The 12,742-nt window shown below is 37.7% G+C and overlaps 1 protein-coding gene across 1 annotated transcript; it reads left to right on the plus strand.

Moving 5' to 3' along the window:
* Positions 1–59: 59 nt before the first annotated feature.
* LOC139438836 (EGF-like and EMI domain-containing protein 1) lies at positions 60–8,300 on the plus strand. The gene is made up of 4 exons (XM_071214466.1): positions 60–222; positions 3,603–3,731; positions 5,132–5,260; positions 8,082–8,300. Exons 1-4 carry the CDS (start codon positions 60–62, stop codon positions 8,225–8,227), a joined length of 567 nt encoding a protein of 188 aa, XP_071070567.1. The 3' UTR covers positions 8,228–8,300.
* Positions 8,301–12,742: the final 4,442 nt, after the last annotated feature.

Raw genomic sequence — 12,742 nt, forward strand, 5'->3', positions numbered from 1 at the left:
CCTGGTTTTCTATGGGAAGTTGAGGGTTTCATTTGCCGTTTTAATTATGAAGAACCAGTATGAGCCAACTAACATGGTATCCCACCCCAGTCTGTTTAGATGGCACCTTCGGCCCTGATTGCAGTTTGAGCTGCGAGGACTGCGTGAATGGTGGCAAATGCCAGGAAGGGAAGAGGGGGTGCTCCTGTCCAGCCGGCTGGGAGGGCATTCTTTGTAACGAAAGTAAGTGACACCCTGGAGAAGTGGAACAGGCATGCCGAACACCGTAATGATTCTCCTTTAGTAGGTCCTCCCTAAAATGTTTTGATAAGGTTAGATATGATCTGGGTGAGAAACCACTCTATTTGTTGTGCTTAAAGAATGGCTAGCAAGTGCTGAGGAGATTTTGTGTTCCCTGGGAAACTTGTGCTATCTCTTGTTTATATACAAAATGTAAAAGTTAATAAAGGACTCTAATAGTCTAGGCCTATAAAAATCCTCCCATTTAAATAAAATCCCTGGACCCCAGCAAGCTATTCCCAATGAAGAAGAAGAAGAAAGGATTTGTGCTACAAAGTGCAGTTAAATGGGATTTCATGACCCTTTGCTGCTTGTTTTGGTTTGTGTTGGGTTTCTCTTTACTTTTTCTTTTTTAAAAATGTTAGCATAGTCATAAACCTTTTTGAAATTTTCGTATAATTTTCCCATGAGAAAATATCACAGATTTAAAAATGATGCATTCCAGAATATTTTCCTTTATATTTTGAATGAAAGTCCACTTTCAAGAATTAAAACTGCTGAGTGTAAAATATATTGACTTTGTTTCCTCTTTCTCTTTTTAAAATTTAATTTATAAGTTGTTTCATGATAGGGTTTGTGCTAGTCTTTGTGATTTCCTTGGGAGGTGATAAAAGTAAATTTTCGAACCTCCTGCGTATGGGAAAAGAAAAGCACAAATATATGTCTATTATAATATAGATGCAGAACTTTTTGAGTCATTAAATAGTGAAGTGGTTTAACCAAGAATGCTAGTTAGGGTTTTGAGGACCTTCCTCAAGCATCTCTGAACATTTCCCTGCTATTCAGAAAGCTAAGCATGTCCCATTTCATAGCACATGAAGTGCACGCTTCTTATCTAGTGACGGGCAACTATCTAAAATCAAGCCTTAGGAATGCATTTCTCATTTTATCCTAATGATAACTCTTTGTCCATCCTATTATTTCCAGCAAACTAAGCCACCCACTTCTTAATACCTTGTAGTTTCCAGCTTCTGTGCCTTTAGTTAAGCTGATTTCTCTCCACTGATATTCCATTCCCCACTCCACCCTTTGTTGATGTTCCCACAACCACAATTATTTATGTTTCCTGTGGGTTTAAAGTCTACACAGAGTAGGCTATGTTCCTGTTCTATATCTCTTACTAGACTGAGAGCTCATTGACAGCCAGGGCCAGAGCTTATTTACTGTGAGATTCTACACGTTGGAGGTGACCAGTGCTGGAATGAACAAGGGAATAAAACTCAGTATTGAGACTCCTAGTTATATTTACCTGCAACTTGACACACTCAACTAGAAAATATTGGGATCAAATAAATGTGTTTGCCTGACCTTTAGTAAGTAAACATTCACCTTACACTGTCACATTTGTTAATAAATATATCATACTCTTCCGATACCTAACATTCCATAATTCTTCCAAATGCTTGATCCCTACCAAAATAGCAAGAGAAGTGAAGCTAAAATAACTCTCAAACACAGCAGGAAAAAAACATTGTCAATACATAATTAATGTAGAAATACTGGAAATGGACTTGCCGATAAAATAAGGATAAGATTGCACCTTCTTGGACTTTGGAACACCTTGAGAGTATTTTAGGTATCACCATCGTTCTTTAAAGGGGAGCCTGTGCTTAAAGCTGAAACTTGTGTTTTCTTGTACTTCTTCTCTATCTCATTATCTTTTTTAAGCTTTTTACAAAAATAAAACAGAACAATTCATTTAGGAAAAATGAAAGAAAAGTGTCCACTAATTTTTTAACAAAAATGGTTAAGTAGGAATATTTTCTTAAAAACCCTTCTAAACTACATTAAATAGAAGTGACCAATCATTCCTCACCCATATTTTTAAGTATAAATGCTCTTAAATTGCAGCAGGAAAAATAAAAAAGACATTCAGCATAACCTGGAAAGTTAGTTTGCCCACTAAGTAAATCTAGCAATACCTTTATTGATTTTTAATGAAAATATGTACTTGACTTCTTAAGAATTTGTTCAAGTAACTATAATGACACAATAAAAACATCACATATCATATAGTTTTAATGCATATACAGAACCCCATTTCTTCAAAGGGTTTTCATTTTGAGTATCTCACTTGTTGTTATGAGAACTCAAATCAGGAGAAAGGAAAGATTGGAGTAGTTTCATACGCCAAATGAATGGACTAGGACATGGAAGAATTTCCAACTTCTTCCAAATCATTCAGCTGTAGTTTGGGGCATGTTTATTTGTTTTAAATTTTTCTTCCCCAGGCTCTTTGCTCTGTTCGATGCTTATGAAGTATTAGGCAAATTCCTGTATTATGTGATATCATATTCTTCTTTGGGGGATTGCCAAATAAAAATGGTTTGCCTGTGCTGATTGCTTGTTATGAACCAGACATTGTGCAAGTCATTTACATTTTCTTGACTTCACTTTACAGATATAATTTTTAAAAATTACATTCTTCCCCCATAATCACTGTAAGAATTCAGAGACTTACTACCAAATTAATAATTAACGATTGCTGAATTAGCAAATGTTAATCATTCTCTTCTCTTCTCTCCCTCTTCTCTCCATTTTTCCTCTTCCTTTCCCTTTCTTATAGCCTGTGGTTTGAAAGAAGAGAAAAAGGTGAATAAGTAACTGATTTATCAGGAACATTAGCATCTGGAATGGTGTGAGTGGATGGATAGGTTTTATATGTAGATTTAAATGAAGTTTTATAATATCTATTCTATTATGATAACATTTCAATTAAAATGAGTACGGAAGTTATCCCAATAGCTGTATTTATTCAAATTAAGCTTAAACTCACAGATACTTTTCTCAATTTACTTTTCATTAGAAAATAATACTTCTAATAAAACCTATCAATGAACAAAAGGAAACAGTTTTATGATCTCATCAATCTTTGACAATGCAAAACAACTTGGAATCTTCAAAATAATTTTAGCTACATTTGTTCCTGGTTAAAAATACATGACATTTTTTTCTGCAGTTTCTTCCCATTTTTCAAAAGAGAAGGTGCCGTTTGTTCCTCATTAAGGCTTGTGAGAGTTATACAGCAAAGTTGTCTGGGTAGCTCTGAAAATGCGAGGGTTACAGTTTAAGTAACAAGGTAAATTTTGCACTGAACCTTGTTAGTAGTTCCTTCATTCATCATTTTAAACTAGCTATATCAGTAATCCCTGCAGGAATGATTATGCCATCCACACTAGGAACATGCCAGACATTCCTTCCGGGTCTGCAAGTTACTGAGTTTTTAATTACTTGGTATCCATGCTAATAGAAAGACAAACATATTTTTCTCCCTATCATAAAAAAAAGGTTACTTTGTTTGTTCATCTTTATTTTCTTCACAGCTTGTTCCCCAGAGACCGGTGGGAAAGCATGTGGCAGCATCTGTAGTTGTCTGAATGGAGGCATCTGTGATCCTGTGACTGGGCACTGCCAGTGCCCCCCAGGGGTTCGTGGAAAAACCTGTGAAGATGGTATGTGCGTCTGTTGCCTGTCACATGAGACGGCTCTTGAAGTTCTTGAAGTTTCTAGCGGGAAAGTAACTAAGTGAAAGTTGCATCTGTATTTTTAAAAGTGGCCTTTTTTGAAGAAGTAGAAGACCATGCCTATATATACAGCAGCACAGTTGTTTTGACTGATGTGTAACCTGTGTAACAGAACAAAATAAGTGAATCTTAAAACAGCTTTGATCTAAGCGTGAGGAATCCTGACACAGAAAAGTCCCTTATCTTCTGTTGAGCAAAAAGTTGAGTTTGTGTGTTAAGGTTTGTATGTAGGAACTGGGGAGAATTTATTTGCTCTGCATAATAAAAGGAAAACAAAATGAAATCTCTTTGGACAAACCAGCAGGGGAAGAGAACATCAGAGAAGAAAAGGAAGGGGTGAGGAGAGGAAGACAGAAGAAAATGTTAGATGAAAATTCACAAAATATCCATGAGTGTTGTGTGTGGATTTTTAATGAAAACCAGTGAAGAGGCCAAATTTCCCACATGGGTAGATAAAGCACACAAAAAAAGCAGCAGCTTGTACAGGCACAATAGCTGAAAGCAGAGTCAGGGAAGACATAAATCCCCGGAATTGGCAGAAATCATAGAGAATTTATTAGATTCCTATAAATTATGGAACTTGGAGAATTCTGGAAATCAAGTTTACTTAGCTCTCTGAGGTAAAAGAAGGTCTCATTTACTTATCCCAGTAATCCATGTTTATTCATGTATTAAAAAATATGTACATTAGTGTTTGCAAGACATTGTGCCAGGCATTATGATATGGTAATGATAAAGAAAAAAAAAATCCTGGTCCTTGCATATAGAATTAGTCTTGTTCAGATCAGACATAGATTACAAACGTTGGCAAGTATTAAAAACTAAATGTTAAAGTTTGTTTGGAGGTAAGACCATGAGGACATTGCAGTCTGTGTGAGCCAGAAGAAACTCCTGGAAAAATGATGCTTAAGCAGACGCCCACAGAATGAGAAGTGAGATGCAAAGAGAGAGCGAAGAGCATTCCAGACCCAGGGTGCCATGCCGGGCCAAGGTCTGACATGGAAGAGTGTGATGCATTGGAGGAAAGAGAAGACAGGAGCTAAAGTCAGTTGGGCAGATATTGGTTCAACATGAGGCCAGCCCGTGTAGGGGCTTATACATCTTTTCAAGTTTGGGGTCATTAGCCTGATAGCAATGGCAAGATATTGAAGGATTTTAAGCAGTGGATATAGAATCGTGTTTGTAGATTTAAAAATCTTTCTAGTCTCTTTCAACCAGATTGGAAGTAATGTCTTACCTTTCACAAGCTCCTTATTTCATATAGCAATAGCTATAGCAAATTTTGCATGTGGGTAGATATGTGTTTTGTTTGTCCTTCCACCCTCCAGGATGCCCAAAAGGATTCTTTGGGAAGACCTGCAAAAGGAAATGTAACTGCGCCAACAATGGCCATTGCCACAGGGTGTATGGGGCGTGCATGTGCGAGCCAGGGCGCTATGGGCGCTTTTGTCATCTCAGTAAGTCACAAGCACTAAATTCATTTTCTCTGTGAAGCGTGGAGGCTCAGAAAAGTACAGACAATATATTAGACAAAAGATGCGTGTAAAAACAAAGTCTTTTATATCATCATATCATATATGATGATTATGCCCTAGTCTTCATTAGATGACTCTTAAATTATTGACTCTGGACTCTGATGAATGAAAAAAATTCTAAATGCCTTGTTTTTTAGTCAATGTTTTCCTTAATTTTTTTTTTAAAGAAGGTACCGGGGATTGAACCCAGGATCTCACATATGAGAAGCAGGTGATGAACCACTTGCGCTACATCTGCTCCCTAACATTTATCTTAATGTTTGAGAGGATTGTTAATAATTCATTTAAATGTTTTTGACACTTTATGGGAGTAGAATGTCAATGCTGAGAACAATTTTCATTTATTTCTGGTTTCCAATACAAAGCAAAGTCATTCACTAACATTTTCTAAAACAGGCCCATCTTTTTGCACTTTGACCATCAATCACATTTTGAAAAAGTTGCAAAAGTGAAAAACAACAACAACAAACAACAAAAAACAGAATAAGCAAAAACTTTTAGAATTTCTCCATTGGGCTAGTTCTAGGAGCTCACCTTCCTACCACCATTAGGCTGTGAACAAATCTGAAATGATCTCCGTCTCGCTTCTCTACTTGTGCCAGATTCCCTTCCCTCTTCATCGAAGGGCCAGTTCCTCTGAACATCCTTCCTGAGTGAACTTCACTCATACCATGACCCATCCTTTCGTGACAGAACCTTTAGAGTCTTATATTTTTAGATGAATGCCCATGGGTCTTACCAATTTTATAAAATACATGTACCTTGAAGACAGATACTACGTTGTGAATACTCTAATAAGAGAGACAGGGAGGGCATTATAAAAACTAAACCTGGTCTTGAGGAAAGGTTACACTTGATGAGTGAAAAAGAAGGGAAAGGCATGAGCAAATGTGAGTAGCAGAAGTGCTGATGGTATTTCAGAACCAGTGGATACCTCCTGGAACATGCCATGGGAGGAAGACTGACCTAAACACAACGAAAACATCATTTCTGTTATTTTTCTTCTAGTGTAAAAGACAAGCTCATTTTCAGAAATATCTTTTGAATATTTTATAAAGTAATAGCAGATGTCTTGGCAAATAACATTTAAATGATAACTGATCAGGTCAAAAATTTAAAGAGCTAATTTTTAAAGAAACATGAAATTGGAAGTGTTTCAAGTTTAAATAATAAGCATAGCAAATTATTTTATTCATTTACAAGTTGTGAGGAATTGAGGTCTAGGGGAAAATCTAGCAAACAAGTTGTTGCGGCTACCGCTGCTGGTGGTAGTTGTTATAAGTTTGAATGTGACCATCTTTAGGGAGAACATACACATTCCAGTTCTCTAGGATCCACTTACTGCTTCTATATAAGCTTCATTTATTAAAGCTACTCGCCTGACTACTGAGGAATTTGAGTTTGCAACCCTGAGTAGGCATTAGATTACCAACAAAGTTTACTTCTACTTTTCCTTTTTTCCAAACATATTTCCCTAGTTATGTGTTCTTGAGATACCTACTGTCACATTTTTAAGCATTGCATTTTCATGCTTAAGTTGTCCCTGAACTCAGCCTTCTACATGCTGAGCCGGGAAGGGTGGGACATGGAAGCAATCCAGGGAAGTTAGTGCTCTGAAAGGAGCAAGACAAGGCCTGAATAAAGGCAGGCAGTAGCTCGGGGAGACCCTAGCTAAGGCTCAGTGAGTCTGAGAATGAATTTGCAATTTGGAAGTCACAGAAAAGGTGATAGAGTGATCACAAAACTTATCCTCCAAACTGGGCAATTTTAAGAGTGAAAAGGTGCCCTGTTAATGATTCTTTCCTGCTTTTGTAGTAACTCTGATTGTCTCTGGCAACTGGGACCAGGGTCACCCTCCATGCTGGCATTGTAATCACCACTGTGAATTCTTTCCGTTAATGTTCCTTTCCATCCACCAGAAAGGGGAGTTGCATGTTTTGTTCTTTCCAAGCAGCTTCCTGCAACAAAGCCTGTATGTTGTACAATATAATTACCTTGAATGTGGAGAGCACATGAAGGATCTTTCATTTGATAAGTCCCTTGCACATCTGTAACGAGAGAAGAAAAAAAAATAGAGTTATATTTTGGAAAGGTAACTGAATTATGCTAAGTAACTGCTCAAGGGGAGAACTATGGGTATGTTTCCCCCAATTCCGAGATAGATTTCTAATTTATAAATTAGAATTCCTGTGCTGACAAAAGATCACCCCTAAAACTCAATAGCATGAGGAAAACAGTGATGGAAAGGCAAGCACCATTTGCCAAAGATGTGGCCAAGATAATTCTGCTGTCATGATGAAAGCTTTGTCTTATCTGCATGATGTAAAATTATTTCCGATTACCGAATAATGAAAGGGAGTGAAAACAATGGAAGGCCTTCACATAAATGCTCGTCCATCATCTCCATGCTGCGCCAAGATGAATATAGGGCCTGGCAGGCTCTAGCAATCCTTGGAGAATATTAACTATAGGCACCAATGGAGCACATTGAGAAGCAATTTCTCTCCCGGAAGCACCAAAGCCTTTTAAGTAGTTCAGGCTTTAGCATTCACATCCAGTTGCCAAAAAGCAAATGAATTGCCGATTTGAAAAGACATTTGTTTCCCTATTTTTTTTGGCAGTCAGGAGGATCTCCTTGTTTTCCCCATAATCAGACACCGCAGAACTACATGCCTGTGCACTAACAATTTAAAATAAACAATGTGTGTTTTCATGAAACCGGTTTGCCTCAATCTGCTTGCAGACTGTCCCAAGGGGGCATACGGAGCTGGCTGCTCTTCAGAATGCCAGTGTGTGGAGGAGAACACCCTGGAATGCAGCACCAAAAATGGTACTTGCACCTGCAAATCTGGTTACCAAGGCAACAGATACCAGAAAGGTACAATCTGATGACAGATTTTCTTTCGTCTCTAATAACAATGCTCAGTCTTTGTTCAGCACCATCTCATCATTAATTAGTTAATCCACCAGTGTTCATAGGAGACGAGTAAGCTTTATTAATCCCCTATTTGCAGGCGAGGAAACTGAACTCCAGGGCAATAAAGTTATTTAACCTTGTCTTCTGAGTATCTTCTGTTAGCCATGACCTGGCTAACTTGAGCAAGGGAAGAAGAATCATATTGTAGAGAATTTGATCCTAAGAAGATTAAAGCCAACCAATCACTGCTTTAAAATGAACTAATCAACTAAGGGTGTTAGTTTCCAGAGTTGAAGAATAGATTTCTTTGTATCTAAAGATCGATCATTTAAACAAATACATTTCAAAGATTCCTAACCATAGAGAAAATTTGGGGAAATTGAAAGCTGGCTATCAACATTGTCCTTTGTAAAATTTCCATATATTACATAAATAATTTTTTATAAATCTATAAATGTAAAAATTTACAGTATGATTTCAAATATAAGTAATATATATGGGTATGTGAATAGATGTATATCAAATTTGGGAAAGGGGATTCTAAGATGTTAGTAATGGTTGTCTCTGGTTTTTAGACTCATTTGATGCTCTTTCCCAGTTATCTACATGGCCAATTCTTTAATCTCTTTCAAGTGGTTTCATGTCACCTTCTGCTTCAGATTATTGGTACCACTCTCTTTCAAATTGCAACCTGCAAGTCTCCCTGCACTTTTGATCTTTTTCTGTGGTGAATATTACCTTCTAAAACACTATATACTCTAATTACTTATTAGACCTATTATTTATTGTCTGTCTATTGCTGCCAGAAATTCAGCCCCATGTGGGAAGGATATCTATCTATTTTGTTCACTAAAGTATCCCTGAACTCCTAAAGCAGTACCTGACTTACAAGAGAAACTCAATAAGTATTTTCTTAAATCAATTCATATATATGCATGGCTTAATTTTTCTTTATACAAATTCTCCTGTTTTGTGAATTCTGCAGTAAGCATTTGATACTATTATATTCAGGGGAAATGATCACAGTATTTCTTCTCTCCTTAATGCATAACAATACTAAACATATAACAAATAAAAATTACCATAACTCATGTCAAGTGAACTTTTTGCCTTTGCAGTGATCCAAAGTGCAATTTTGTTTAAAACCAGCTGGAGATAATGGGTTTGAAAAGAGGCCATTACTCTGTTGGGTTCTCTTACTGAAGCAGGTCCTGGGATTAAGAGTTCTCTTTGACCCTCATGTATCACACGTTGCTCCGTGCATTGCCACTGTCAGGGGGTCTATAGGGGTTTTCTGTTGCTGAATGAAAAGAGAAATATGACTTTTCCAGGGTTGTCCTGGGACTGCGTAACTGGAGTAAATGAGCAGCCTTGTCCATCTAGAGCTCGTGTAGAGAGGAGCTGTTTAAGTAGTTGGTGTGTGACTCTTTAGGCTGTGGGGAAAGGAACTTGGGGAAATGTAAGCCTGACATCATAGGAATGTGTTTAATAAATGGTTCAAGAGTAGGTCCCATGCCAATGTCTAAGCCTTCTCCTGGTTCAGCTGATTTTTAAATGTATCACCTTCCCTTACTTAGTCCTCCACCGGAGAAGGCGTGCCCTGGAAAGCACTGCATGAGGAGACAATACCATATTTATGCACCTGGGAAAATTTAATTTATTCTGATAACATTTTCTTAAAGCAGCTGTTGAATATACTATTTTGGAAAATGTTTCTGAGATTCCTACTGTGAAGGAAAATGAGTTGAAAGTATATGTAAATCAGCAAAATAGAGAGGTCACCACAATCTCTGGAAAACATATTATTTTTCAATCAGATATCTTTGTCCAATTCTGATATTTTTGTCTAACCACAAAATGAAATTATGAATCAGACTGCAGTGAGTGAATGGGATCGCCATGATTGGCAGCTGAAATCAAGGCGAAAAGAGCTCTCCAGGAGTTTTGCCTGATGAAAATCAGACCTGTTGTTGTTTTTCTTTCTCTTTTTTAAAAGAGTGAAATAGCCCAAGTGCTCCTTGAGCCAGACATATCTTTAAAAATCTTGACTCCAGACCTGTGTCTAGATTGCAGATGAATAGTTAATTAAAGACTGCAAATTGTTTCAATGGTACAAATGAACAGTACTCCCCACAATCAGCACTCGGCCTTATTTAGCCTTTCAGCAGTGATTGCTAAGAGCAGAAGAGCTGTTTTCTACAACTAAATGATGGAATGGCAAATCAATCAATCAATCAAATAAATAAAAATAAAGGCCACCAATATTTTATTTTCATTCGTTTGTACCTGGAGTATTCTGGACCCGAGTTTCAGGTGGACCTCTAAGAGTGGAGGAGGTTTCTGTGGCCTGTAGAGCCCCTGAATGCATCTTAAAAAGCCTCTTCACTGATGTGTCATCAAAAGAAGGGGAGAATTTTGTTACAGGAGTCCTATGTTGTATTAACTCCAACTTTTGAACTCCTGTGGGTCTATAAGAGCAGGTTAATTGTCTCAAAAGTTGCTGAGCACTCAATGTTGGAAAGTAAGTGGCATACAGTGGCTGAAAGCCACAGTTTCAGGGGCCAGCAGATCTGGGTTCAAATCTTGATTTTCCTGCTTATTAGCTATGTGGCCTGGAGTAAGTCACTTAACCTCTCAGATCCTTGCTTTCTCATATAAAACAGAAGCTTTTTTTGTAAAATTGCTTACATTTTGGGATAATTTTTATGGAAATATACTTGGCACAGAGTAAGTGATTAACAAATAACCAGGAATGGTATGAACATCACAAAAGCAAATGAGATAATTCGGCTATTTATAGACTCTATCCAGGACAGGAAGGTACTTCGAGACCAGCTTGGTTTAATATAGCTATCCTCAATTATCACATATTTAAGAAAGTGTCACTGTTTCCTCTGCATTAAGAGAATGCTTTCAACAACATTTCTGATTCCAGTGATTTTAATGATAGGATGTATGCTGACACCTAACAGAGTGCTCAGCTGTCCCTACAGCATCACCTGTTCTGCTCTTGGTCATAGGGCATTCAGGAAAGCAGCACATGATTCCTCTTTCCCACCATAGGCATTGTGCACGCTTATGAAATATACAAATCACAAACCTCCACTCTCATAACTCTGGCTTACAAAATAAGCAAAATCTGGTGAACAGGATCCAGGCAACCATTTGGGGGAAACTTCCTTAGCACTGTACCTCCTGAGTTTCCTTTACAAATTACATCTCATTTTCAGGTTTTGTTCTGTGCAACTGCCTCCTAAGATATGTATCAAAATTACTTCCATTGTTACTGTCTGAAAAAAAACACATTTTCAGCAAAAGCCAACCTCTATATCTGTTTCCAAAGTGACAAGATAGACCATCATGTTGATTTCTTTAGGGAATATGTTTGAAAGTGCTATAAATCCTTGGAGGCTACTAGAATGTTTCTTTTTTTTTTTTTTTTCAGCTCAGTCACACACACTTTTCCAACTCACTTAGACAATAGCAGAAATCTGGGACCATGTTTAGATATATCACAAACCTGAGCTCTTTTCTTTCTCTCTGGTTTTATTTTACAAGCCTGCTCTGATGGCCTCTGGGGACCAACTTGTAAGTTCTCCTGTGGACCTTGTGAGAATGGAGGTCAATGCAACAAAAAAACTGGGAACTGTGACTGTGCTCCTGGTTACACAGGAAAATCTTGTACCATACATAAGTCATGAACCTAGACAAACAACCAACAAAAAATTGTCGGCTTTATAAATGAATTTTTTAGCTTTCTTCCTGTTGTCTTAGATATTACTATGGTAGGATATACGTTTCAATTATCTCTTGTGTAACAAACCAGCCCAACACTCAGTGACTTAAAACCATGATTTGTTATTTCTCTTGATTCTGTGGGTTGATGAGGTGGTTCTGCTGGTTTCAGCTGGGCTCCCTCAGGTGGCTGCAGTCAGCTGGTAGATCACTGCAGGATACGGCTGGGCTTGACCTTGGCTTTCCTCTACACAGCCTTAGCACAGGTTAGCTTGGGCTTCCTCACAGCATGGCAGTCTCAAGGCAGCATTCCAAGTAGGAACATTCCCAGACTATAAGATCTGGAGCTATAAAACATATTTTTAAATAGCCTAGCTTCAGAATCCAAATGGTCATCACTTCTGTCATATTCTATTGATAAAAGCAAATCACAAAGCAGCCAGTCCAGGTTTAAGGGGAGGAGAAAGATTCTTCTTCCTTATGAGAGGAGTGGCAAAATCTCATTGCAAAAGACCTGCAACTTGGGAGATATGATTGAAGCCATCCTTGGAACCAATCAACCATAGTAAACTATTTGAAGTTCACATTGAAAGGCACTGTAAGAGCTTACTGGACCAGATTTATCATTCTTGTTAGAGAGAGCAGAAAATAGACTGATTTAAAAAGAGATTTGCTAAACTGAACCTGCTTCAAAGAGCAGATAGAACTAGGACACTATTGCCTCCTTTCCTGGTTGTGGTTTTTACATATCC

The sequence above is a fragment of the Dasypus novemcinctus genome, chromosome 4 (genome assembly GCF_030445035.2).
Source record: "Dasypus novemcinctus isolate mDasNov1 chromosome 4, mDasNov1.1.hap2, whole genome shotgun sequence".
In the NCBI taxonomy this organism is placed as follows: domain Eukaryota; kingdom Metazoa; phylum Chordata; class Mammalia; order Cingulata; family Dasypodidae; genus Dasypus; species Dasypus novemcinctus.

Excerpts from the sequence above, each read along its gene's own strand:
- LOC139438836 (XM_071214466.1), top strand. The coding sequence starts at position 60 with ATGAGCCAACTAACATGGTATCCCACCCCAGTCTGTTTAGATGGCACC. Across the intron at positions 223-3,602 it reads GGGCATTCTTTGTAACGAAA|CTTGTTCCCCAGAGACCGGT; the intron begins GTAAGTGACACC and ends TTTTCTTCACAG. Across the intron at positions 5,261-8,081 it reads TGGGCGCTTTTGTCATCTCA|ACTGTCCCAAGGGGGCATAC; the intron begins GTAAGTCACAAG and ends ATCTGCTTGCAG.